The sequence below is a fragment of the Nilaparvata lugens genome, chromosome 13, assembly GCF_014356525.2.
Source record: "Nilaparvata lugens isolate BPH chromosome 13, ASM1435652v1, whole genome shotgun sequence".
Lineage (NCBI taxonomy): Eukaryota > Metazoa > Arthropoda > Insecta > Hemiptera > Delphacidae > Nilaparvata > Nilaparvata lugens.
In genome coordinates this window covers 1,520,059-1,546,369 of record NC_052516.1, presented here as the reverse complement: position 1 = coordinate 1,546,369, position 26,311 = coordinate 1,520,059, and the positions used below count along the sequence as shown (strand labels likewise).

At 35.6% G+C, this 26,311-nt stretch overlaps 1 protein-coding gene across 1 annotated transcript; it reads right to left on the bottom strand.

Annotated features, from left to right (window-relative positions):
- Positions 1-22: 22 nt before the first annotated feature.
- Positions 23-26,071, bottom strand: LOC111054747 (targeting protein for Xklp2 homolog). The gene is made up of 8 exons (XM_022341845.2): positions 25,824-26,071; positions 24,928-25,024; positions 22,888-22,942; positions 21,684-21,789; positions 19,185-19,352; positions 17,514-17,684; positions 9,595-9,798; positions 23-1,931 (listed from the first exon to the last, which is right to left on the bottom strand). The coding sequence occupies exons 5-8, from the start codon at positions 19,311-19,313 to the stop codon at positions 1,743-1,745; spliced, it is 693 nt and encodes a 230-aa protein (XP_022197537.2). The 5' UTR covers positions 19,314-19,352; positions 21,684-21,789; positions 22,888-22,942; positions 24,928-25,024; positions 25,824-26,071; the 3' UTR covers positions 23-1,742.
- Positions 26,072-26,311: the final 240 nt, after the last annotated feature.

The window sequence follows — 26,311 nt, the reverse complement described above, 5'->3', positions numbered from 1 at the left end:
TAACAGGACTATAGGACTATACACAGTTATAAGCATAATAGTTTATTGGTTCTAAGTGCCGCTTGCATCAAGTGTCAGTTTTGACGGTACCTCAGTTATACTGGATTCAATCCATATCAACACCCGGTTGCACAAAGGTCTGTTAACCTCTAATCCCAATTAAATGCCACGAGAACCAATCAGAGAGACTTCCATTTTATACAAAACGTATCTGATTGGTTCTCGTGAGATTTAATCATGATTAAAATTCAACAGGCTTCTGTGCAACTCGACCTGAGTCTCTATTTGTATGATGTGGTTCACCTTGAGATTGAACGACCAGCTGATTCAATTCAAGCTTCCACTGTGAAAACAGCCCTAAAAGATTGGGAACGGTTCGTCAGTTTACAGTAACTATATGGGTTACTGTACCCATACTATGGGTTACTATTAACCCATATAGTTACTGTAGTCAGTCTAGTTACACACACATAATAATTTAATAATAATAATTGTTATTTGTTCAATACAGTACAGTCATTATGAATCACATTGATTTTTGGACGTACGATTTTTTTGCCGTCCTTATAAATTCTATTAGATTAAACAGATGATTTCAAACCGATGATGTTCGTCAAGTTGCGTTTAATCATAGGAATTCATAAGAATTCATTGCGTAGAATTCATAAGGACGACAAAAAACCCAACGTTCAAATTCAATGTGTGAGTAACTGGCTGACTTTAGGTATTGAGTCTTAGGCTCAACTCACACGACTCAGGTCGAGAAGAGACTCGACTCTAGTCGAGAGCATGTGTTTTCAAATGGTGACATTCAGACCAGTCCACTCTAGTCTCCGCGACCTCACCATTTGAAAACACATGCTCTCCACTGGAGTCGAGTCTCTTCTCCACCTGAGTCGCGTGAGTGTGAGTTGAGTCTTAAGGTGCGTACATATTTATGCGTCGCGAACATGAGCAATTCACATTTAATCAGCTGATGCCAAGCTTTTTACATCTGTATCTTACCGTTTCTGTAAAAATACAGATATAGTCAGCTGATTAAAAATGAATTGCTCATGTTCCGGCGTGTATATCTGTACGCACCCTTATGTTGAGACTGAATAGCAAACAGTTTTCAATCATTTAGAACCAATAAAATATGTTTAGAACTAAGCATAGTTGTTAAAGTTTGTCAGAAATGTCAAGCTACTTGTGCTTGATCAAAGAGCTCTGAAAGTATCATCACGAAAAAGTAAACATCAAAACTAAATTCGGTATATTTTCTCTAAAACTTAACCAACTTACCAAAAAAAAAAACATAATTATCTCATTGCTAACGTTATACATTTCCCTAGAACTACATTGTCTTAAATACTTGTCTTGGATTTCGATGTTCTATTAAACCGGGGCCACACCTATCATACAGCGTTCCGTTTCTACTCATGTCCGACATATCTGTGAGCTGTAGGATTGGTAGTAGGACAGATCAAATAGCAGACCTCTCATGCAACGTTCCGATTCTACTCATGTCAGATAAATCTCGTGTGTCATGCCGCATTGAAATCCGTTGTATGTTTATCTGTCATGCAGTGATCCGTCTGTATGATCGGAGTAGAATCGGAACGTTACTTGACAGATGTGTCCCCGGCTTTATTCGCGACAGAACTGGAGAGGTTTTCAACTCAGTTACATGACTAAAACATTTTATAAAAATAATTTTTTTATGAAAAAATAATAGTTTTTGGTTTGGAACTGTGCCGAGCTTAGTCTTGGTGTTTCCTCTTTCTCGACAGAACCTTTGGGGTCTTCGGTTCGGTGAGGGGTGCAGTGGAGGGACGCACTCTGAAAGGGGCCTCCATCACATTACGGGGGAATGGCGCAGCTTTGTGCTCTGCTTCTCTGCGCATGCGCCTAACTTCCTCCATCTGCTGTTTTTCTTCCTCTTGGCGACGCTGTGGACAAAGAAAACATTCATTTTTTAATCTATTCATACTAGTAGTTCTGTGAACAGTAGACCTCACGCAGTATTCTCATCCACAAGTACCTGATTGAAATTATAGACCTTATGGAAATACAGCAATAGACTGGCTTCTCCACACATCTGTGTAATCACTTGTCAGCTGATTTATGATGAATAATTCTATAGTCTGATTTTTACTCTAATATTGGCGTATGAAGGAGGCTCCTTTTTCCTTTTATATTATCCTTGAAATGCAAAATTTCCAAAAAACCTTGTATATACAAAGGAAGATCTTTACAACGTCACTGTTTAAGTAAATACTTAATTGAAGCAAATACTTAAAATTGGATCCAGTACACATTTAATTCATTTTGACAAAAACAATTGAAGTATATTACCTTATAGAAGAATTGGTTATAAACTATCACCACAGATATAAGCATTTCTAATTATTAAATTTGTTAAATACATCAATGAAAATCATTAAGGTCTATGAGTATACCTTATAAAATCATCGATATATCTCTAAAAGCAAATATACACTAAGAAAATCATTCATTCATTGAAGATCGTCAATTTGCTAAATTCAATCAAATGGCTAAATGATGTAAGCCTAATTCATTTGCCTTTGCTTTAATCTGTTTATATTATTGTTATATTTAAACTATTGGTTAACTTGGCCTGACTACCTCGATTTTTATCAGTACTTTTATTCTTTGAATTATATTCAGGATAGATTATTTTTTTGTATTTTTTAGTTCTTATTATTTTTCATTGTATTTCTTTTCTCAACCTTAATATATTTTATCTATTGTCATTATTATTTATTAAGTTAAATTTGCTTGTTTTGAACTGTCCTTTAGTTCTGTTCAGTGATGCTCCTGCAATGCGAACGTGACCTTGTCATCAAGGTCTTTGCATGCAGTATTTTATTTCGTGCATTAATTATGGTGTATTTTTGTAAAACAGAGTAGCTGTGCTAGATTACATTTCATCATCCTATAATGAGAATTAATACAATTAGTATTATCAGCAAATTTCATATTTATTCGGTAAAAAAGTTGTCTTAAGTATTGTTTTATTATTCTTATTTGCTATCTTTTCTTTTAGTTTTGTGCGCTGTTCTGTTGTTGTAAATTGGATGCGAAATAAAGAATCTTATCTTATCTTATACGTCGACGCGCAATTAAAAAAGGAACATACCAGTCAAATTTCATGAAAATCTATTACCGTGTTTCGCCGTAAATGTGCAACACATAAACATTTAAACATTAAGAGAAATGCCAAACCGTCGACTTGAATCTTAGACCTCACTTCGCTCGGTCAATTAAAATAAAAGAAAGAACTGGCTCATACACGTACAGGATAGAAGATTCACGAATGACGTATCATCACTTATGACCTACTCAACTGATCAACTTGAAATGTTGCATATAGATTATCAATTTACTGAGGATGGTTATATAGGTCTATTTTTAAGTTTCAGTTTGTCAAGATTTTAATTAGACCCTTGCAGAGCACTGGTTATCTGCTAGTCAATAATATTCTATTCGTCGGGAAAATACATTTGTCAATGAGTAAATAATATATTTTCATGATTGAGATTAAATATTTTGTCAATTATTTATTTACATTAACCAATGCACAAAGCAAATACATGATTAGAGAAGGACCAACAGGCCTAGCCCAAAACTGGTCCCTTTCCGAATTTTGATAGCAGTAAGCCAATGTCGAAAAGGTAGGTTATGTTGCTTCACTTTAAATCAAATTCCGAGTCCAGAAATATTGTCACCTGGTCATATGGGACATATATATGAATCATATATTTATCTCATATTGATCAGGATTTTAGAGTTTTAAATCAGAAAAGTTTAATGAACAGTGTTTTTGTCTTTGAACAATTTTTGTCATCGACAGAAAGATTGTTTATTTCATTTGTTGTCAAAATTTATGTAGCTTCTCTTTTTGTTTTTAATAACAAACGTGCCGCTTGTGCGACTGATAAAAATATGTATTTGAAATGGCTTTCATGTTTGGCATTGACTGAGTTATATTTAATACCCAAAATTTTTCTTTTGGTCGTTGTGTGTGTGAGCTCGTTCGATAGGACTGTGAGTAAAGTCCGGCTGTTCTGGTGAAGGGGATAGATTTTGCTCTTGTTTTATAATACAGTTTTCCTGTCGCAGTTCGGGCAGTTTAAAGAGAATTGTATTATTGAATAGGACGGGATCTGAATCCATTTCATTAGATCAGTTATTTTGATTTTAATTAATAATTAACGCCGCGAAATACCAGTGGATGCCAAAGTGGGAAGCTATTTCAAAAAGGTAGGTGACTACTGAATCATTGTTCTTAAATTTTTCATAACCACAAACATTGAATCCTCATTAGCAGCAAGCGAGTGTTTCCCCATTAATTCATAAAAAAATATTGTTTTATAATCAAATTAATCTTGTATTGTTCAAATGTAAATATGTTAAAGACTCATTAAAGTTCTAGTTATTCTGTTCATTTTCTTGTATTCATAGTTCTTTTCCCCTTACATATTTGGTGGAGGCTTCTCCCGCCGTCCATATCTTGCTTACATATTTGGTGGAGGCGTCCCTTCCTTACAATATACAAACCAGAATTTAGAATTTAATTAGATTGACAACCGAAAAGAATAAAAATATTGCACCAAACTGTAAAGTTTTCAAAACTTGAAAACATTGAATTATTTAGAATTTAGAAAGCAAAAAAACAAAATTCAACTCACTCCAAAATTATATTTCTATTCTTGTTTTACCTATGATGGCTAAAGACCTATTTAAAATTCTTCAAGATTTCAGAAGGTCAATTTTTCAATCGGACTCTTGCGGAGCACAGATTACTTGATGTAATAAATATTCAACATTATTCTTATCGACTCTTTTTGTAGTATCCTATACTATAAACGAGCAACTTCTGTTTATATGTTTAGATGTTATGTTTGTATTTCACCGGATCTCGAAAACGGCTCTAACGATTCTCACGAAATTCAGAACATAGTAGCCCAGTCAAATAGTCATCATAATGAGCCCCGACTAAACAAAAATTAAGGTAATTGATTTTATTGTTTTAATCGGTCCATTTGGGTACTAGTAAGAGTAATCTATGGTTTCCCACCAAAATTCTGAAGGCATAACTTTTGGCAGCCTGAAAACCACGAGATTTTCGTACTTTTTTCAGTTTTTCACGATATCTCCAAAACCAATTTTCAATCAATATTTTCTTCTATACTTTTTTGAAGATCATTAAATTCTCTACAATTTCATACCCTAATGTTTTCCTATCTCCAATAGGAAGCGAGTTATAGCTCGTCGAAAATTGGTAATTTTTTTCAACTTTGCGAAAAATCGCTAAGTCCATGTTTTTTCCTTTTTACTTCTTGTTATAAAGTCGTATGTGGTATTTTTTGATCGTAATTAGGGTATTACTAAGATGTCAATACAATCACTAATGATAGAGTTGGAACAAAAAACCACTCTTACTAGAGTGGATTTCTTAAAACATGTCCAACGGATTGTGGGTGGTCAGTGAGTGGTGATGGCAGTGTTCTTCAGCCTATATTTATGTCACAGCAGCCTGCACCAGAGTCTCTTCTGTACATTGTGTCCTGCGAATGTGAGACTGGATGCATTGGAACATGTACATGCATCAAAGCAGGACTGAAATGTTCACCCATCTGCAGAAATTGCAATGGGGTAGAATGCGAAAATATACTGGAGGCAACCCTTGAGAATGAAGATGACCTGTCCCCGGACTCTGGCAACCCTGAAAATGATGATGACAAAGAGGCCGGAAAAGCACAAGAGTTCCAGGAGAAAACAATGCACAACCTGGCCCATCCAAACGTCCACGGAGGCAACAATAATAGGGCATGACTTCCACAAAACTGGAGCAACTAGGGGGGGGGGGGGGGTGTTGGGATGGCACTCTGCTGTTTCATCCTCAACTGGGCTATTTTATGAAATCCACTCTAGTAAGTACTTGATAATTTTCACACTATAACACTGTATAACGTGCACTTTTTATTCCCAACATGGCAATGTGTTTTAGCAATCAGCATTCAGTCTGAATTCATCCAAAAAAGTTAGCGCCAGATCATGAGTCTTATAAATTTGAATCACTACCCTAAAATATTCCTTTTTTGTTCCAACTCTATCATTAGTGATTGTATTGACATCTTAGTAATACCCTAATTACGATCAAAAAATACCACATACGACTTTATAACAAGAAGTAAAAAGGAGAAAAAGCATGGATTTAGCGATTTTTCGCAAAGTTGAAAAAAATTACCAATTTTCGACGAGCTATAACTCGCTTCCTATTGGAGATAGGAAAACATTTAGGGTATGAAAATTGTAGAGAATTTAATGATCTTCAAAAAAGTATAGAACAAAAATATTGATTGAACAGTTGGTTTTGGAGATATCGTGAAAAAAAAAACTGAAAAAAGTACGAAAATCTCGTGGTTTTCAGGCTGCCAAAGTTATGCCTTCAGAAATTTTGGTGGGAAACCATAGATTACTCTTACTAGTACCCAAATGGACCGATTAAAACAATAAAATCAATTACCTTAATTTTTGTTTGGTCCGATGTACTATTTGATTGGGCTATAGTAGGTTTATAATATAAAGATTCGATTGCACTAGGTCTCATCCCTGGGAAAACTCGCTGAAGGACATTAAAAGGATAATTATTATTCATCTTTGGGAAAACAGCTGATAATTATTTCGTCGTCTGTTGGTGATGAAAGTGAGTGAGCGAGTTCAGGGACTGTGTCAAAATTATGACTCAGCTGTTGAACTTTTGTAATCATTCAATCAGGTACTTAGTGCCGGTTGCAAAAAAGCCGGGTTATTTTCAATCCTGATTAATTCCAGTAGATCCATCTTTTTGAAATGGTCTTCTCTGATTTGGTTCACGTGAAGTTAATCAGGATTAAAATTTAACCGGCTTTTGTACAACTGGGCCTTTGTGAGGGAAATTTCTGTATTCCTCTGGGAATTAATCTCAATTTACTGTGATTAGATAGAACATTTCTGTATGAATGTTATTATAATTTCTCCTTTCGTAATAAATTTGTTATGCTTTTGTACTCCAGAGCGAAGCTCGGTCCCCGATATTTTTGTTTAATGAATGAATCTGAATGAAGTATGAATGCTTTTTGTGTAGTTGAGAAGTTGATATTGTGGTAATAATTCATATTGAATGAAAAAGACTAAGAAATTGTCAAATTTCTAATTATCAATAAATCAGTGGTTTTTTGACAATTTCTTAGTCTTTTTCATTCAAGAAGTATGAATGAACTGACCTGATATTTGATCTGTTCAATGGTGGCTTCCCGCTCTTTAATCTTGCAGTTGAATTCCTCTCTCTTTTTTGCTCGCTCCTCGGTGTTGAGATGGATTGCTGTGACGTCAGTGAGCGCAGAGTCGCCTTTTTTTGGCTCGAAGGGCGCCTTCTTCAGAACCACGGCCGGTTTCGCTCTGAACACGAATTTTTCATCTTTGTCCTCCTAACAGACGGAAAATAAGATTAAATTTATTCAAGGTTGCAATAAATTTAATATATTTTATAAATTTAATTTAACCGGTTGCAATATAGACCGGCTTAATCATTTATTTACTCTTATGGCTTTTATCGGCAGAGAGATCCTTTCCGAGGACTCTGTTCAGTGATGCAAGACTTAACCCTCAACCAACTGTGTTACCAACTCTTTGCCAAGTCTGCTTCTGGGAGTAAACTTAGCTTACCAAGACTCCCACCAACTGAGGATGTTGTTCGTCATCACTTGTGCCGCTGCTATCACCTAATCCAATCTTGACAGCAAGTCAAAACATGTCCAACGGATTGTGGGTGGTCAGTGAGTGGTGATGGCAGTGTTCTTCAGCCTATATTTATGTCACAGCAGCCTGCACCAGAGTCTCTTCTGTACATTGTGTCCTGCGAATGTGAGACTGGATGCATTGGAACATGTACATGCATCAAAGCAGGACTGAAATGTTCACCCATCTGCAGAAATTGCAATGGGGTAGAATGCGAAAATATACTGGAGGCAACCCTTGAGAATGAAGATGACCTGTCCCCGGACTCTGGCAACCCTGAAAATGATGATGACAAAGAGGCCGGAAAAGCACAAGAGTTCCAGGAGAAAAACAATGCACAACCTGGCCCATCCAAACGTCCACGGAGGCAACAATAATAGGGCATGACTTCCACAAAACTGGAGCAACTAGGGGGGGGGGGGGGGTGTTGGGATGGCACTCTGCTGTTTCATCCTCAACTGGGCTATTTTATGAAATCCACTCTAGTAAGTACTTGATAATTTTCACACTATAACACTGTATAACGTGCACTTTTTATTCCCAACATGGCAATCTGTTTTAGCAATCAGCATTCAGTTTGAATTCATCCAAAAAAGTTAGCGCCAGATCATGAGTCTTATAATTTGAATCACTACCCTAAAATATTCCTTTTTTGTTCCAACTCTATCATTAGTGATTGTATTGACATCTTAGTAATACCCTAATTACGATCAAAAAATACCACATACGACTTTATAACAAGTAAAAAGGAAAAAACATGGATTTAGCGATTTTTCGCAAAGTTGAAAAAAATTACCAATTTTCGACGAGCTATAACTCGCTTCCTATTGGAGATAGGAAAACATTTAGGGTATGAAAATTGTAGAGAATTTAATGATCTTCAAAAAAGTATAGAACAAAAATATTGATTGAACAGTTGGTTTTGGAGATATCGTGAAAAAACTGAAAAAAGTACGAAAATCTCGTGGTTTTCAGGCTGCCAAAAGTTATGCCTTCAGAAATTTTGGTGGGAAACCATAGATTACTCTTACTAGTACCCAAATGGACCGATTAAACAATAAAATCAATTACCTCAATTTTTTTTTGGTCCGACTATTTGATTGGGCTATAGTAGGTTTATAATATAAAGATTCGATTGCACTAGGTCTCATCCCTGGGAAAACTCGCTGAAGGACATTAAAAGGATAATTATTATTCATCTTTGGGAAAACAGCTGATAATTATTTCGTCGTCTGTTGGTGATGAAAGTGAGTGAGCGAGTTCAGGGACTGTGTCAAAATTATGACTCAGCTGTTGAACTTTTGTAATCATTCAATCAGGTACTTAGTGCCGGTTGCAAAAAAGCCGGGTTATTTTCAATCCTGATTAATTCCAGTAGATCCATCTTTTTGAAATGGTCTTCTCTGATTTGGTTCACGTGAAGTTAATCAGGATTAAAATTTAACCGGCTTTTGTACAACTGGGCCTTTGTGAGGGAAATTTCTGTATTCCTCTGGGAATTAATCTCAATTTACTGTGATTAGATAGAACATTTCTGTATGAATGTTATTATAATTTCTTCTTTCGTAATAAATTTGTTATGCTTTTGTACTCCAGAGCGAAGCTCGGTCCCCGATATTTTTGTTTAATGAATGAATCTGAATGAAGTATGAATGCTTTTTGTGTAGTTGAGAAGTTGATATTGTGGTAATAATTCATATTGAATGAAAAAGACTAAGAAATTGTCAAATTTCTAATTATCAATAAATCAGTGGTTTTTTGACAATTTCTTAGTCTTTTTCATTCAAGAAGTATGAATGAACTGACCTGATATTTGATCTGTTCAATGGTGGCTTCCCGCTCTTTAATCTTGCAGTTGAATTCCTCTCTCTTTTTTGCTCGCTCCTCGGTGTTGAGATGGATTGCTGTGACGTCAGTGAGCGCAGAGTCGCCTTTTTTTGGCTCGAAGGGCGCCTTCTTCAGAACCACGGCCGGTTTCGCTCTGAACACGAATTTTTCATCTTTGTCCTCCTAACAGACGGAAAATAAGATTAAATTTATTCAAGGTTGCAATAAATTTAATATATTTTATAAATTTAATTTAACCGGTTGCAATATAGACCGGCTTAATCATTTATTTACTCTTATGGCTTTTATCGGCAGAGAGATCCTTTCGGATGTTCTGTCTTGCCGTATTACCCAATGTCATTTCCTATCAACACTCAAGTTCATAGGTTATGTCTTGGGTTCTTCATTTTTCTCACTAAACATTTTTCACTTTCACTTCCTGAGTTCCTATTTTAAAATCAAGAAAACTATTTTCAAACACAAAATCACATTTAAAAAGCAAAACTATAAAAAATTTGATGATAATATTGAACTGAAAATTTCACATTACAATTTTTTCGTGGTGCGGCTGGAACGATAGTCTTTGAACGATTATCGGTGGACGGTCATCGTTCGGCGATAATCGTTGCAGTGGACATTCTCACTGATTATTATACAATCGTCTAGTTCAAATCTGACTGTTGCCAAGTGGAGTACTGGATTATTAATTCATTTATTTACATTTCATAGCTTGTATCAAGGAACGACTATAATCTTGGATTGTTCAGGTACATTAACACAGGATATTTGCACCAATGTCGGCTTAAGACAAGGTTGTCCGCTCTCTCCAACATTATTCAAAGTGTATGCTGATGATCTGTGTAGAAGTTGGAAGCAGAAGATACAGGGAGGCATCCAGATATCTCCTACGATGATTCTCAGTTTCATGACCAGGTAATATTGCAAGAAACTGGGGATGATCTGCAGAGAGCATTATACCATCTGAATCTCCTCAGTGCTGAGTGCACTGGCATGAGTGAGTGGCATGAAGATCTCATTCAGCAAAACGAAGGTGATGGCTTTCCAGGGAAAATATCCATTGAGATCTAAAATAGTCCTCGATAATAAAGTCCTGGAACAAGTATCACACTTCAAGTATTTGGGTTGTGATATAACCTATAAAAAAACCAAGACTTGAATGTTAAATTGAATAGATTCCAATCCATTTATGGAACAATAAATGGGACTTTGAGAAACAGAGCCAGGAGAGAGACAAAACTTAAATTCTATAAGGTTATGGCTATTCCAACGCTCTTATATGGCTCTGAATCTTGGATACCTAAGAAGAAAGAATGGAGTAGGTTACAGGCTGCGAAATGAGGTTTTTAAGAGCAGTAAAAGGGTGCACAAGGGAAGATAGGCTCCATAATGTCGATATAAGAAGCGAGCTCAACATAATCTCCAAATGGTAGAAGATTGAAGAAAATCGGCAAAACTGGAAAGATCATGTTGAAAGGATGGAGAGCGACAGGATTCTCAGGGCAGTGATGTTGTATAACCCGGTTGGGAGGAGAAGTGTGGGCAGACCCCGTGAAAGATGGATGTGATGGTGAGTTTGAAGTCGGAACAGGCAAATTGCCTAATCCTTGTAGGAAGACGACGACGACATTTCATAGTGCACAAATCAAATACATGATTAGAAAAGGATCAACAGGCCTAGGCCAAACTGTTCCCTTTCCGGATTTTGATAAAAGTATGCTCAAAATTCATTGCTAACTAGAATATTCAAGACATATTACAAAATCTTTATAATATGACATATCATTAAAAATATAATTAAATAAACATAATTACTCATACATATACTTGAATAAAATAAAATATAAAATCTAGGCACCACCGGTAAAACAATGTAGATTATGTTGCTTCACTTTGAATCATTATGGGCCGGTTTCCGAGCTCGGGATTTAGCTAAGTTCTAGACTTTAAACAGCTGGAGTCAGAACATTGACTTTCAAAAACGTGGCGTAGTCGCAGTTTTTATGATAGTAGTCGCCGTTTCTATTTTCTCATACTTATAACTGGAAACGTTTTTCCTTGACGAAATTAAGCATTCCTAAATAATTCAAAATAGCTGAAACTTTACACTATTTTCTCTTTATTTTATTTTGTGTTGAATTTTCTAGTTTTTCGAAATTTAATTCAAACGTGACTTTGACAATGACTACGACTACGACCCGTTTCGGAAAGCCAAGTTTCTAACTCCAGCTGTTTAAAGTCTAGAACTTAGCTAAATCCCGAGCTCGGAAACCGGCCCTATAAGTTTGAAGATACGGCTACCGAGTTATTTGTTAATAATTCAAGATTTAAAAGATGGCATTTTGGAAATTTCAAGTGTACCACTCACTCAACACATATATTTTTACAAAGAGAACAGAAGAAGGTACTTCAAAATATTAATAAACAATCATTTGTATGCTGATGAGAGAATGTTTTCTGAGTTTTACATACTTCTCAAACTCCAGGTTTAGGAAAACCTGGTGTGGTACACTCACACAACTTTCCTTGCTCATTGAACTATAAGCCTCATTATCAAACGAGAATAATTTAGAGGGATAACATAATGACGATTGGCGGCAACATATTTGCAACTACGATCAGACTACTGTATATGTGTATATACAATTATTGTTTTCAGAGTACTTTTTCCTTTATGTAAATTGTGAAATTCAATGATTTTTTTGAAATTCGTCAAAACAGCTGTTCTACAGATGGAATATCTTGACTATGACAGTGTTCTTTTTATAAACTGCTCTACCTACTCACGGTATATGGAAGAAGAAAAAGTAAAAACCGTGTACCTACCTACCTCATGCACCAGAAGGAGGTTACAAAGTCCATTTCTCAAGGATGGGTGGACCCCCCATTAGTACCCCAGGAAAAAGACTCATGTCAGTTGATAGAGCTAATAAATAACTATACAGGGTATGGATTTGAAAAAAATCGTTGGAGCCGTTTTTGAGAAAATCGTGAAAAACATGGTTTTTTAGTAACTGTCATTTTTCTCAAAAATATTACGGAGCTCCTGCAATTTTCTCAGAAATGAGACTCATATCAGTTGATAGGGATTATAAATAGCTATCCATGGTATAAATTTGAAGAAAATCGTTGGAGCCGTTTTCGAGAAAACCGTGAAAAACAATCATGGTTTTTCACGATTTTCTCAAAAACGGCTCCAACGATTTTTTTCAAATCCATACACTTTAGTCATTATCCGCCATTTTTTCCGCCATCTTGAATTAAAAACATGAACCATGTTTTTCACGATTTTCTCAAAAACGGCTCCAACGATTTTTTTCAAATCCATACCCTTTAGTCATTATCCGCCATCTTGAATTGAATTTTATTGAATTTCTTATTGTCGGGTCCTCATGGTATAAGGACCTTAAGTTTAAAATTTCAAGTCAATCGGTTAATATTAGGAATGGAGTTATCGTGTTCACAGACACACACACAGACCAATACCCAAAAAATCATGTTTTTGGACTCAGGGGACCTTGAAACGTATAGAAAACTTGAAATTGGGGTACCTTAGTTTTTTTCGGAAAGCAATACTTTCCTTACCTATGGTAATAGGGCAAGGAAAGTAAAAACGGCGTTTTTGAAAGTCAATGTTCTGACTCCAGCTGTTTAAAATCTAGAACTTAGCTAAATCCTGAGCTCGGAAACCGGCCCTATAAGTTTAAAGAAACGGCTACTGAGTTATTTGTTAATAATTGAACATTTAGAAGATGGCATTTTGGAAATTTCAAGTGTACCACTCACTCAACACATATATTTTAGTTCGCAAAATATTAATAAACAATCATTTGTATGCTGATGAGTGAATGATTTATGAGTTCTTCTAACTTCTCAAACTCTAGTTTTAGTTTGTGTCTAGTTTAAGGCTGTGCAAAGGCTAAAAATAAACTTTCTACTGGTGATATTTTTCAATGTTTTTCGATTTGTATCTCATCAACTTATAAAAATGAAAAATTTTCTCAGGAAAACATTTTTCAAATCATCACTTTTTTAAATATGAGCGTTTAAAGTTTAAATTTTTGGGACAGAACATTTCAAATTCGGTAAGTTACATCCATGAGATTTATAGGATAAATTCTTCACAGTATTGCTCATTGAATAAAACAAAAATCTTTTGAAAATATCAATTTTTGAGAAAGTTATTCAATTTACCAAAAATAACTGGACTAAAAGTTATTTTTGGTAATTTTTAGTAAATTGAATAACTTTCTCAAAAATTGATTTTTTCAGAAAATGTTTGTTTTATTCAATCAAAATTACCATGAACAATATTTATCTTGTGAATCTCATGGATTTATCTCTTACAGAATTTAAAATGTTCTGTCCAAAATTTTAAACTTTTGGCGCTCATATCTCGAAAAGTATTGATTGAAAAAAAAATGTTTCCCTGGGAAAACTATTTCATTTTGATAGCTTGACGATATACAAATCAAAAAACATCACAAGTAGAATAGTTATTTGTGCAACTAGTGCGCAAAGTGACAGTTTACTGCACCGAAAGAAACGTTTACGCCCAAGCCTTAGGCGAGGGCGGAATGGAACTTTGCGCACATACTTCACATTAAGTTTTTCCTACAGTTACCATTGAATATGAAAAGTGGGTAATTATGGGTAAAATTGCCTGAAATGCATCAAATGTTTTTCTGTGTAATTTTATTATTGATAAAAACCTTAATTTATTGTCAAATTGAATAAAAATGTTGTCCTTGGTTATAATATATAATGAGTAATAATTTGCTCGTTGTGCTTCGTTGCACCTCTGCTCACTATAGCAGCCCAGTCACTGTTACCAACTTCATTTTGATTTTGCTGCACTGTTGCTCCATATAACCTACTAAGTATTTTGTGTTGCCATGTTGCAAATCTGGAGTGCAGAAAAATTTTTCCCGCACTAGAGCGGAAAAGTGATTCTTTGCGTTCTGTAATCAGTGCAGCAATGGCCACTTTTCAACGTAACTGTAGGAAAAGTTTATTTTTAGCCTTTGCTCAGCCTTAATCAATGATGACCTTAAGAAAAAGTCTTCGAATAACATTTCATATCCAATCACAGGAGATGAGATGATCACAATAAAAAATCGTCCAACGACTGCGATTATGACCATAATCTGCATGACGATCTGCTCCAGAAACAGACCCGTACAATTTTTAATGGTGATCGTACAATTAATGTAATCAACTCGTACGATTGTAGTCAACGACTTTGCATCAGTGTCAACGGCGCCATTAAAGGAAATGCACAGCAGCCGCTCTACGACTATCGTTCAACGATTATCATCCAACAACTATCGTTCAACGATGATCGTTCCGTTCCAATCGCACCAGTGACAACGGATCTTTAGGGTATAATCACATTAGACACGTATGTGCAAGACCACGCGAGACATTGGGCCATATGAATAAAGTTGAGCATTTGCTTATACTTCTCAAATATGGAGCATTTGCTTCATTTTCTATGAATAAACGTGAGCAAAACCTTTTGCTCATGCTCATCAAAAAAATAGTTTGAGCATTTGCTCAACTTTTGAAGTACAATACTAGATTTGGGAGGATAACGGAAAGACATAGGTTAGAATTTTTCAAGAAAAAGACGCACTACATGGGAAGAAAATACTTCACAATGCTGCCTTTAGAATTATAGGCAATAGAGAACATTAAAAAATTAAGTATAAAACTCAAGGAGTTTTTAATATCATTGTGTCTGTACTCCCTGCAGGAGTTTGCAGATAGCACTGTGCGTTTGTGATTGTTGATTATCGATTTTTGTTTTTTTATATAGAAGGTTTAAGACTTACTACTTTTTACTCTTCTACTACATTTCATGTTTATGTTGTTTGTATATTGACGCTGTTCCTAATGTACCTGTACATGTTTATGAATAAAGATTTTTTCAATTCAATTTCAATTCAATTCAATTCAATGCTTCAAAAAAGGTGAGTCTAGTCTAGAGCAGCTTATCACCTTTTGCTCATAGTAAAATGGCTCAACTAATTCGTATGAGGAAGAGAAAACTATACCAGATACGATCACAACCAATAGTTGAGAACTATAAAACTCTTTTTAGATTCAACCATGATACATATCACCATAATCCCTACAAAAGATAGCTACCTGTTATAAAGATAGCCATCACAAAATAGGAAATAGGTATTTAAGAAGATGAAAGTGTAGACGATTATAAGAAGGCTGGCTATTGATATTATAAGAATATGCTAAAGATTATTATAGAGATGACATTTTTTCACGCCATTATTTCAAAATTCTAAACTCAACTAACCTAAAACTCTATACATAAATAGAAAACAGAGCAGACGACGCAAACACAAGCGGTGCCCCCTACTTACATATTTAGCGCTTCCGTGAGCTATAAAAACAAACTAAGGCTACAAAAGCGAATCAGCTGATGATAAATCTCTAAAATACGTGAGCATTTGCTCCAGAGTAAAATAAATTATGCTCCAGGAGCATAAGGTAAGAGTAAAAGATAAAGCTTATTCATATAAAAATGAGCAAATGCTTTTGCTTCTACCTTTTGCTCATGAGCAAAACCTTATGCTCCATGCTCTTGCTCATGAGCATTTGCTCTGGTTTTATTCATATGGGCCAATACATTACCAAGCGTGCAGATGAGAGACAATATCTGTAAAAAGTCATAGAAACACTTGCACTGAACGCGTGCATTTGCTGGTGAGTGTTTCTGTGGCTCTTTCCAGATATTGTTTCACATCTGCACGCGTGATCATGCATGTTCTCGCGTGCACTTGCACATACGTGCATGATGTGATTATTTATTTATTTAATCATTCAGAATTACACAACTTACAGAAAAGTACCACAGGCTTATAAGCCCAAAACGGTTCCAATTCTAATTTATACAACAGCCCAAATGTAGCTAGGTTATGTGTCACTTAACATTCATCAATTACACACTCAATTTACAAATCAAAACACACAAAAATCATTTCTAAATTAAAAAATACTTCTAAATTAAATTGAATCAATCACAATTAATAGAAAATTCCAAACTTTGAAAAAACTATAAAATTATACCCTAAGACAGCCACTAAGGGCCCGGACCAGACAGAGAGCGATCTGTAATCCAATATATGTATTTATATCTATATCTTGAAGAGCGATCTAAGATGGAGGCCCGGTTGCACAAAAGCCTGTTGAATTTCAAGAAGAAGAAGAGAAGAAGAAGCGTGAAGAAGAAGAAGAAGAAGAAGAAGAACGGAGGAGAAGAAGAAGCGTGAAGAAGAAGAGAACGGAGGAGAAGAAGAAGAAGAACGGAGGAGGAGAAGAAGAAGAAGAAAGAAGAAGAAGAAGAAGAAGAAGAAGAAGAAGAAGAACGGAGGAGAAGAAGAAGATAAGAAGAAGAAGAAGAAGCGTGAAGAAGAAGAAGAAGAAGAACGGAGGAGAAGAAGAAGAGAAGCGTGAAGAAGAAGAAGAGAAGAAGAACGGAGAAGAAGAAGAACGGAGGAGAAGAAGAAGAAGAACGGAGGAGGAGGAGGAGGAGGAGGAGGAGGAGGAGGAGGAGGAGGAGGAGGAGGAGGAGGAGGAGGAGGAGGAGGAGGAGGAGGAGAAGAAGAAGAAGAAGAAGAAGAAAGAAGAAGAAGAAGAATAAGAAGAAGAAGAAGAAGATGAGAAGAAGAAGAAGATGAGAAGAAGAAGGAGAAGAAGAAGAAGAAGAGAAGAAGAAGAAGAAGAAGAAGCGTGAAGAAGAAGAAGAAGCGTGAAGAAGAAGAAGAAGAAGCGTGAAGAAGAAGAAAAAGGAGACTATTGATTGTATTATGTATTTATTTTAGGAGAGTAATATAGTACAATGATTATTTGAAACTTACAGCTGGTTTTTCGCGTTTATGGCGTTCCTCGAGACGCCGATCTGTCCTGAATTGTAGGTTGATTGGGTCGGTGACAGTTTTAGTGGTGGAAAAGCTGCCGATCGCTGGCTGCGAGAAATTTGGCACCGGATTCGCGTGAAATTCACGCAGTTTCTTTTCTTCGTCAAGGATCTACAACAAAATATAAGGTTTTTTATTCATAACAATACAGTGGAACTTGGTTATAACTTCATTCAAGTTACCATACATTTAATGACGCTATATCAGAGTGAAACTCTAAACCTAGCGCCGCAGTGCAGGATGGTTTCTCACAGCTTGGTGTTGTTGTCATTTGAGATGGGTGTCTGGCTTGGAAGTGTTTCGACCGCATTGCAGGATGACTGTTAACGGTTGCCGGAAGATCAACAGCTGGGTTTTTTTCGTTATTTTTCGTGATAGAGAAATTCTGATTGCAGATTCTTTCTCAGCGTCCCCAAATTTAGCCTGAAGGCTCAGAATGTCAACAATGTTTTTAAATAATCAAAAATCATCATGAAAAGTTATTAATATGGTAGTACACCACGTTTCTGGAAACTTTTTACTGGTGACTGGAGTTATTATTGATCATAGGCAGCCCAAAAATCAAAATAATCGTGAGAAAGAAAACTGCTGATGAACGCGAATAAAACCGCCACTCCATTGTTCTATTGTCTCGGCTGCTTGGCTGAGCCTGGCTGGAGGGATCAAATAACCGACTGGATTGATCTTTCGTCTGTCCGCTAGGCGGAACTACGCCGACCATTGCTGGGTGGAAGAGCTTACTGCGGCCGCTCGCATTCCTACCAACGCTGTTATTAATTGCTGTCTCAGCGCCTAGTCCGAGTCAGACAAGCATCCAGCCTGCACTGCGGAGTTAGAAAAGGATAGCGCTATCTGCTTTGTCGAATGATAGACAAGGATGGCAACACCAATGTTAATCAAACTCTGTCATTATAACGTGGGCCTCACTATAGTCCTTGTTTGAAAGAAGAAGTTTGACTAATTACATAGAGAAAAGATAGCAAAATGCTAATTATCATGAATTATTACGATTTTCAACGATCTAAAAATATTGACAAAATTATAGTCTATTAATTGATGTGTTATACTTTATTAAATAATAGTTATTTGTGCAACTAGTGCGCAAAGTGTCAGTTTGCTGCACCGAAAGAAACGTTTAAGGAATGGTTTCTTGAGTGCAGCAGAGGAACTTTGCGCACGTATTTCACATTAAGTTTTTCCTACAGTTACCATTGAATATGAAAAGTGGGTAATTATGGGTAAAATTCCCTGAAATGCATCAAATGTTTTTCTGTGTAATTTTATTATTGATAAAACCTTAATCCTAAAATCCCAAAGTCCTCGGTTATAATATATAATAGTAATAATTAGCGCGTTGTGCTTGGTTGCACCTCTGCTCACTATAGCAGCCACAGCAGTCACTGTTACCAACTTCATTTTGATTTTGCTGCACTGTTGCTCCATATAACCTACTAAGTATTTTGCGTTGCCATGTTGCAAATCTGGAGTGCAGAAAAATTTTTTCCGCACTAGAGCGGAAAAGTGATTCTTTGCGTTCTGTAATTCAGTGCAGCAATGGCCACTTTTCAACGTAACTGTAGGAAAAATTATTTTCTATTTATTGTTACCAACCTTCTTGATTTTCTCCTCCTTGATCTTCTGCAGCTGACGATCGCGTTCCTCGAAGCTAAACGGTTGCACCTTGGTGCATCTCTTTTGGTTAGTCTGGCATTTGGTGCCTTGATGGGCCACCTCCACCATTTCTAGCACCTGATTCACCTCTCCGTTCACCTCCGTCTCCTGAGACACCAAACAGAAACAAAATGTGTTAGAAAGTCAACCGTAAAATAAAGTTTATATACAATGATCAGGTGTAGACCTAACCTGACCTAACCCGTGCTCACCAACGGTCGGTGAAAAACTGAAAAATAGTTTGCATTATAGTTTTATAGGTCCATACTGGAAATAAACAGATGGGAATTACTGGGATATTGCAATTATTCAAATGCTAATTATATTAAGCGAGCAATTTCTGTATATATTTTTATATCTGGTTATTTATGTTCAACGGATCTCGAAAACGGCTCTAACGATTTTCACGGAATTTGGAACATAGTAGGTTTATGGTATAAAAAAATTCGATCGCACTAGGTCTCATCCCTGGGAAAACTAGCTGAAGGATATGAAAGGGACAAAAATTATTCATCCTTGAAAAAATAGATGATAATTTCGTCGTCTGTCGAAACAGAAAATGCGTGTGTTTGATTGAGTACTTTATTTATGTAGATAACAATAATTATTTCCAGCTGTTTAATCAATCACGAGAAATTTTAAGCGACTTGATTAAAATAATCTGATTTGTTGACATGATAAACTAGAGTAATCATTCTAAACTGGAGTATATCATAATTTTCAAAGGTATTCATTATATTTGACAATTTTAAGTGATTAGTGAGTGTTTTGTTATTCAATTTGGTTTGTAAATAATCTAAATTGGAACTTTTTTGTTTTTAAATGTTTGGACTGAAAATAGAACCTGAATTCAAGTGTATGGAACATAACATACTTTTTGGACTACCTATTTATAGTGTATAAATCAAAATTCGGGGAAGAAACAGTTTTGGGCTGTGCCTGTTAGTACTTCCCCAATCATTTCGAAGAATTGTCTTCTGTTTATCAATAGTTTATAAATAAATAACGAGCGAAGCTCGGTGCCCCAATATTTAATAATTATTAAACGAAAATCCAAATTAAATGCTGTAATTCACCTCGAAGACTTCTGCTACCGCAAATATTGACAACAGGGTAAACAGCTAGATGGAAATTCGATGAGCGCTACTATAATCGATGACCGGCAATTGGGAGGTACTGGGTTCGATTCCCGGGCTGACAAATAATTTTTGAATAATAGCGCTCATCGAATTTCCATCTAGCTGTTTACCCTGTTGTCAATATTTGCGGTAGCAGAAGTCTTCGGGGTGAATTACAGCATTTAATTTGGATTTTCGTTTAATAATTATTAAATATTGGGGCACCGAGCTTCGCTCGTTATTTATTTATAAACAGACTATTGATAAACAGAAGACAATTCTTCAAAATGATTGGGGAAGTACTAACTATACTAACTATTATGTAGTACTATGCAACTATTATATAGTACTAACTATTATGTCTACATAAACAGCCCAAAACTGTTTCTTCCCCGAATTTTGATTTATACACTATAAATAGTCCAGTTACTCTGTGATCAATATTTGCAGTAGCAGAAGTCTTCGGGGTGAATTGCAGCATTTAATTTGGATTTTCGTTTAATAATAATTGGAAATGAACCTCGCGTCCCCTTTTGGGCGACTGTGTGATGGACGTGCAAGCGTCCACCTTGGAGACGAAAACAATAATTGTTCCTAATTATTGGGAACCATGAGTATTTATTTATCCTGGCCTATAGACGAGGGCGCCGACCAGGTACACGTACCGCCGGACATGCGCAGTACCCCGACCGAGGTGCACGGTCAGTTGGGGTGGTTCCACAGCAATGCAGGCTCAACTCCTCTGTGATACTTTTTGTATTGGAGAGAGTTAGTGGGAAGGATATTTTGAATATTCTTTCCGAAGAATGGACATTGATATGTCCAAAGCTCTGCCAATTTATGTAGATGCATAGCAATATAATTATAGTTATTCCAAATTTCTTTTTTCATACATACAGTTCAATAATTATTTTCTTAGTCTATATTATGTGAATTCATCTACAATTTTGCTGTATTGTAAGCAAACGTACAAGTGTATAAGCCAGTATTTATATTGTAATCTACATAAATAGAGTACTTATTCAATACTCGCCTACCGGCTTGGCAATGCCGATGGATAGTAGCTCCCGTGTCACACCTCATGGGATATGCAAAAAAGCAGGTGCCTACTTAGAGGTGTGACGTCAACATGTGGCGTCATGGCCAGTACCCTGACTGAAATATCTAAATACAATTCAGCTGGTTGACTGAATGTTATTGTTATGCATAGTATCGTATTGATGCTGTGGTGCGGAAGGGATACATCGGTCCAGGGATCAACTCATGAGACCACGATACTCCCTATAAGTTACTGTAATTTGAAGTTATCAACTTGACCAACCTTCAATTCGGGAGCATATGTAGGGCGGACTTTCCCTTGCAGAACATGGCGGTGGTGGGATAGCTCTGTTTATGTGTTCGATATCCACACTCCGTTGAGATAAGTCCTGCAAGAGAAGAGTTACGAAAAATTATTTATGAAACAAATTTGCAAACTGATATTATTATGGCCTAAATAAGCCAGATAGATTTAATATGGAAAAGGCCAGATTGCACAAAAGCCGGTTAAACTGCAATTGTAATTCATTTCACGAGAAACAATCATAGACGGCTTTTACAAAAAGAAGGCTTCTTTAGAATTAATTTGGTCTAATATGAAAAAGGCCCGGTTGGACAAAAGCCAACTAAATTTAAATTGTGATTAATTGTACGAGAAGGGTTTTCGAAAAGAAGGCTTCTCTGATTGGTTCTCGTAAAATTAAACACGATTAAAATTTAACCGGATTTTGTGCAACCGGCACAAAGAGTTGCAGTGATAGAAGTATATGCTGAGAAGCTAAAACTGTAATAAAGTCGATAGAATAAATTAAAATGAAACAAAGAGTTGCAAAAAAGATAGGATTGAATATGGGATCAAGGGAATGAATAGCTTTCATACATTCTAACATCTACACAATCATAATTCATACTTCTTTCTATAGTCATGACTAGAGATCTACAACACTGTAGATTGACTGTGTTTAATAGTAGACCTGACTTGGTTCTTTCACAAATGAATTTGAAAGAGATTTGATGAGATTAGAAGTGAATTGAAATAGAAAACTGGGAACCATAGAGAAAAATAGCATAAGAAGATATCCCATGCAATAGGTCGCTTATGTTCCAAATTTAAAGCCGATTACTGTCGACTAGTCTATTATTACTGTTTTGACCGGGTGAGATGGTAAGAACGGCACAGTAAGAGAGACTACCAGCGTCATGGAAAAGAATAACTTAGACTATCGGCTTGAGTTAACAGTCAAATTTGAAACATAAACGCCATGGGTTATCTTCTTATGCTATCACCATAAATTATACACTATCAACACACTATGATACAGTATCATCTGAACTTGATACACATACACTATCAACACACTATGATACAGTATCATCTGAACTTGATACACAACACCATGATTTGATACCAAACTTTGTATGAATTCTACAAACCATGGGATATCTTCTTAATTCTTATGTTATCTTTTATCTATGCTAGAACTCACCAGCACTTCATTTGAGGAGCTTACAACACCTAACCCCAAGTTGTTGGATCGGAGACTGGAAACAAAACAAAATCTATTGAAAAACTGGAAGATATAAAGTAACTTACTAATTATGTAAAAAATATGATTTGAAACATGCAATGATAAAATGTAGGCTAAAAGGTGGATAACAAAAGGAACTAGACTAGGAAATTATCATCTAGCCAACATGATTCAAGGTAGATAGATAAAAAGGATAGGTGTAACCATAGAGTTAAATATACATAGATGAATAGAGTATTAATTTGTCCCTGGTATAACTTACCTACAATCATTATCGATTTACTTAGAATCTGGATAGCCCAAATTACAAGCGAGAGCAGAGTAAACTTATGTTTAGGCTACTCCCCTTACAGCTTATACAATGAGATTTTCCCCGACTATCACTAGGAATTTTATCTCCTGACTGAATTGCGAAATTCTTAGAGTTTGATGAGCCCTTTAACGCTTTTCCACTATGAAAACTATCACCCTTATTTTTATCAATCGACAATGATCGAACTTGTTTTTCAATGAAACTTACAAAGTCTTTATAAGTGGGCTCCTCTTTATCTCTATGAGATGATTCAAATTCTCTACGAGTTACAGTATCAAGAATTCTCAAACCAAAATGTAAGAATATAGCATCGTCAAGCCCATTATTTTTCAATCTTTTTACAGCAGTAACAGAGTTACAAAATCGGTCTAATACCGAAGTCAAACCTTCCCTGCTTTCTACTTTAAGCCCTTTGAATTGAAAAATCTCATCGTAATAGGTTTCCAACTGGGCTTTTGGATTATTATAGCGATTAACTAAAGCATTCCAAATAATACTATAATTTGCAGCTACGGTAGGGAGATGCCTACAAATATTGGATGCTTCACCTGTAAGTTTTGATGTTAAATATTGAATTTTTTGTTGTTCAGACAATGCTTTATTTTCATGAACGAGATTTTTGAATAACTCATAAAAGACAGCCCATTCGGACTGACGACCACTAAATTTGGCTAACTCAATTTTCGGTAATAGTAATTCATTTGACACAGTAGTAGGTGAGGTTGTCGGTGCCGATTGCACTTCGACAGTAAGCGCTGAATTAATTTTTTGAAGAAGTTCAGCTGTTTCATATATTTTCGCTACCATAACCAAGTAACTGTCATTGAATGCTGGATTGAATTGATCATTAAAACTTAATTCTAATTCATTGATAAGAAGTTCAGTTTTTTCATATTCAATAACAGTATTTGGAATCAATCTATGCAATGTGAGGAATTGACTAGCTACTTTTTTATTAGTTCCTACATCCTTAACTAAATCATAACATCTTTGAACTCTTGAAAATAGCTGAGTTAATTTTGCTTTATTTATTCGCAATGATACCTCAGTTGGCGAAGCCAGCTTCGGCTCATCGGAAGCAGTTTCCATTGTAATTAAATTTAATTTTTCAATAGAATAGAAAACGATTCGATGAACAAGTTATTATTACAACTGGACAAAACAGATAACTTTTTTGAAACAAACAAGTCCATTGTATTGCGATAATGCGATAAGCATTGCTTGAACGCAAGGCTAGCAACTATGCTGAATGAAAGGAGTCGACAATCGCTGACATGCAGCTTTCTCTAACAAGAAAATAATTGTACAATACGGACTTAGAATTGTAACGCAAAATAATTCTAGCATGAAAAAAAATACAAATTCGAAACAAATTGGGTTCATATCCGGTCCAACTAATTTAAACTAGACTTAATCTAAATACGCTAAAGGGCGTCACCAGAATCATTATTTTATCAAGAATAAGTACCGGTACCATACTTACTCTTACAGGAAACATAAATTATTAATTAGGCTATACATTGATACATAGCCTACAATATTATTCTCAACAATGAATGATTGGGAAAGGAACAGGCTTAAAGCCCAAAACTCTATGATAGTGTAGTAGATTTAATGCACATTTACTTGGCAAAACAGTAACCTGTATAAATGATTAAATTGTGTTATTGAAACAAGATAATTACCTTTTGGCACTAAAACTAGTGATGGGGTGAGTACTCGATGATACTGCTGCAGGTTCGTGTACCTGCGTGAGGCGTCTTTCAGATTCATGATCAGTGTCTGGAAAAAGTACCACAAAGATGAAAATTGTGAATAGATCTGATCAATTCTCAAAATAGTACTGTAACTCAATTCATAGAGTAGAAAGAGTATCAAAGACTTGAAAATGTGTACGGTAATGTATTATAAATGACAAACAACATAAAGCAGAATAAAAATAGTTGGCAATAGACTAGCAATACAATTGGTCAGGTTTTAGGATAGACTAGAGATTATCTTCATGTCATCGAGTCTATTATTCACCAAAACAATACAGCTTTCAAGAAAAATGATAGATTATATATTATTTGAAATTAATATAGTTATTACTATAGCCTATTCTGCAAAAACTCTGTAATTTGTTACAAATTCAACAAGATGGTTGTTTGTAGGTACCGTATCAAGTACAGTCGAAATTATGAATTAGGCTAACTATAAATTGAAATACTTGAAGTAGACCCTAATATGAAGACTACCAGTATAAATTACTGGATAAGTTATTCCTGATTGATTATTAGTATGAGAATAACACAAAATTATTACTATCAATACAAAAAAGACTAAAAGAATGAAAAACAAACATGATTCAGCAATGCATCGGCTAAGTGCACGTCCAGTGCCAACATGAACATACCTGTCATCAGATTTTTGGTTGGGATCGATTTAGTATGTTATTTTAAGCACAAAATCACAAAAATTAAACGGCGCTCACTATTGTTTTTGAAATAAACTAAGTTCAAAGTAGCAGAACTACTCAATCCAAAAAAGGCTAAAAGAATGAAAAACAGACATGTTTCAGCAATGCATCATTGTGACTTACCAAAGTATCTATCAGCTCCATCGTCTTCAGAAAGAGTTGTAGAGGTAAAATCCAAGTATTGGGGTGCGTTGAACTCAAAATTCTTGGTTTTCGTGTCCATTTTTAGTGTTAAAATTGCATAAAATTCAATAGAAAAGATTAAAAGTTTGACAGACTTACAGACTTTCACTTGGCACAAGCAAGCACAGCACAAGCATCCGAGATCCGAGATAAAAACGTTACGAATTTATTCAGACTGTTTTCGAAGTGAACCAGGTTGGCCAACGTCTGCACAAGTAAATACAACAAGCCAAGCCTGCTGTTTTCTAAATTTTAATTGCATTTTTAAAGTTGATAATATCAAAAATATTTATTTTGAAGATATAAAAAGTCAGGAAAAATCGAAGGAACGTTTTACTTGTGTGAATTGAGTCCTCATTGATTTCATACTATGGTGGGACTGAGTCATGTCTGTACAACGACAAATTCAGATCAGACGACAAGATGAG